This window comes from Pygocentrus nattereri, chromosome 20, assembly GCF_015220715.1.
Source record: "Pygocentrus nattereri isolate fPygNat1 chromosome 20, fPygNat1.pri, whole genome shotgun sequence".
Classification (NCBI taxonomy): Eukaryota; Metazoa; Chordata; class Actinopteri; order Characiformes; family Serrasalmidae; genus Pygocentrus; species Pygocentrus nattereri.
The window spans coordinates 29,596,154-29,599,113 of NC_051230.1; the positions used below are offsets into that span (position 1 = coordinate 29,596,154).

The 2,960-nt window shown below is 41.9% G+C and overlaps 1 protein-coding gene across 3 annotated transcripts in view; it reads left to right on the forward strand.

Annotated features, from left to right (window-relative positions):
* The window catches only part of tango2 (transport and golgi organization 2 homolog (Drosophila)), a 40,369-nt gene extending 37,622 nt beyond the window's left edge, over positions 1-2,747 (forward strand). For 2 of the 3 annotated variants that reach the window (XM_017709698.2, XM_017709699.2), the window contains exons 8-9: positions 684-788; positions 2,013-2,747. In XM_017709698.2, the coding sequence (XP_017565187.1) occupies positions 684-788; positions 2,013-2,133 (226 nt within the window). In that variant the 3' untranslated portion in view covers positions 2,134-2,747. The remainder of the gene's footprint in view (positions 1-683; positions 789-2,012) is intronic. The other variant, XM_017709700.2, reaches the window with a different exon arrangement.
* Positions 2,748-2,960: the final 213 nt, after the last annotated feature.

The following is a 2,960-nucleotide window of genomic DNA, read 5'->3' on the forward strand; positions in this document are numbered from 1 at the left end:
ATTGTAGTAACGTACCATGACAATCTTTTTTCTTTTATAAAGTGGCAGACAACACAAAATGACAAAATACACAATTTTCCAGAAAATATTTTCAGTTATTAATAATAATCGGCATAAACAAGTATTGCACCAAGAAACGTAGATCCTTTAGAGTATGGTATCATTGCCAAGCAACCATGGACCACTGAATGCGGAGAACATTCGGCCACTCATTTCTTGATTCTTTTAAATTTTTTGTCATATAACAATGAACATATGCAATAACTCTCGCTTTATAAGTATATAAGTATTTATAAATTACCACCATGAGTCTTATTTAGCGCCAATCCAACAGCGCCCTTCTTCATTGAGTAACTTGTAATGAGATCCTTACCTTTGTAGTCATGCTGGTAATTCTGTAAGAAAAGCTTGTGGACCCTGTCATACATGCTCCCCTCTGTTTCCAACCGTTTCACCAGATGAACATAAAATAAAGTAGCCTAAGTACATTTGACCTAAGTATGCAAGGATACAAACCTATTCAAAGTTTTCAATGTGTGCTGTCCTAGCACCACCCCTTCACTTCCAACCTATCACTCTGAACAAATACCTAGCATGTCTGACCAAATAGACCAAATAGATTGTGTTACATCTCCACTGATTCAATTATATCTTCCTCTCTCTTTTTTCTCTCCCCATCTCAGAAACTCCCCAGACCCCATGCAGGAGAGTCAGGGGGTGGCCTACAGCAAGGCCATGCTCCAAGCTTTGTCTGCTGTTTGTGTGCGATCACCGGGATATGGCACCAGGTTGGCTGATGACACTCATAAACTCTCCAGGGGACAGTTGCACTAGCTGTGCAAAATCAATATGTATCCATTAAAATGCACAGGAATTTACGTTTCATGATGGAAAAGAGACATTCATTAACTCAAGTTTGTAGTCCACCAGAAACAGGGACTTGATTCACACATTGACCTCGCTTACTGGAATCTCAAGTCGCTTCACAAAGATCATAGAACTGGCTAGTTATTCAATAAGAACAGCGATTCAAATGATGTCTGCATTTAGATCTATAAGAAAAGACATTAATAAACAGGGTTAGAAACTGGTCGAGCATGCTCATTCGGTGAGCATGATGCTTGTGTATTAGTGTAATATGTAAGGAAAAACATCAGAACATTTCCTCTTCAGGTAACTGAGAATGTCCATGCATGATGTGATCAAACTTGGCAACAGCTCATCCACAACTACTTACAGTGGGATGTTGTAGTAGGACTGCAGTGTATAAACTCACAAAACAAATGACCATTTAAGAGGTCAGTGGTGTAGAAATCATTGGCAAGTTTACAGAGATGTTGGTGAGTAATGATACAAACAGATGAGTGATCCTTCATCATATTCTTCACAAGTGGGAGAATGCATGTGCAACATACACCAGACCTGAATGCTTGACCCCTACAGTATGGAGGTCTGGTTCTGACTGTTTGCTGGCATGGTTTGGGTCCATTTGTCTTCTTTTGGCATGTCAAACTGGGGACCTTCCAGGCCAAAGTACTGCGGAGATTGAACCTCATCTAACACTCTGAATTTAGTTCACAAAGGCCTTGCTCATTAGCTGAATCAGGTGTGTTTACTGAGGCAGTGTGCAGCAGACTGCAGTGCTTTGGCCCGCAAGGACTGCAGCCTGACACATGTGCCTGCAAATCAATACTGTCGTATCTCTTTTATCCTATGATGAAACATTTCTGTCCATCTGGGATGACAATGCCTCCATCCACAGGGCGTGAGGGGTCACTGAATAGTTTTAATGAAACAACATAAATTGCACTTCTAGGCTTGGACATGACATTTGTAGATCCCATGCATTCCATTTTGGGCAGTTGTATCCTATTTACGCAAGAAACCTTGAGCAGAAAGTTCCTTTGGCCTTCAGGCTTTTCTTCTAGGAAATCCGAACCCTTCTTACTCAGCTTTTGTTACAAGTAGTGAGTCAGTGGGTCATCATACTTTTTCTTCTGCTTCTCCTGCAGGGCCAACACTGTAATCCTAATCGACAGCGAGGATAACGTGAGCTTCACCGAGCGCACTATGCTGAACTGTGACGTCACCCAGTGGAGCACCCAGTCCTTCCACTTTAAGCTACGGGAATGAGGATCGACGAGCCCCCAAATCTGTGCCTTCAGACCCTCAAGCCATGCATCACCACTGTCCATACACATGGTCTCAGACTCCTTCCTGCTGAAGGGGTGCGGAGTCCTTCATTCCAATCATGACTCTGACTTAGAGGGATTTTTTTAAATGCACTTTTCTGCAAGTCCGTTGTTTGTTCAGTTTCGGATGGGAGTAGACGGTTCTGAGGGAGCGTGTCACAGCTGAATCTGAGGGCTAGATCGCCACAACATTTGTGACAGTGTTATTTATGGTGCACTGAATGCCATTTGTGATCCAAGCTTCTGTTTGTCAGTAGGGATACAAGAAATGTTTTGCATCAGCTTAATCAGCATTGATAAAATGTTACCTGCCAAAGAAGGAATGCTTTGTTTGCAATTGGGAGCAAAATAAATGACATTGAGTTCATTCTAGATTTTCGGTTGTGCCTAAAGTTTTTTCATTAACACTGTGGTTTAGCTTACAATCAGCATGACTAGCTCAGGAACAACAGGTCTGCAGATTCTACCAACACAGAAGCTTTTCTGTCATGTTTAATGCTTCTGAGTCTTCTGTGCACAGAATCTACATTAAACCTATTTTTCCATTTGCTTGGAGTTTGGTCTGAATAGCAGTTTCTGTTTATTCGCTTATTTGTCTCTAGTACAAGGCAGCAACTTCAGTGCATTAATGCATTTGACTGGATCGAAAGCCATTTTACAAAAGTGTTCCGACAGCCTGTCCAAAGTGGTAGCATTTCACAAACAGCCAGCATAAGGCAGAGCACTGTCACACCTTATCAGAGACGAGGGCTCGACTCAAGTCAACAA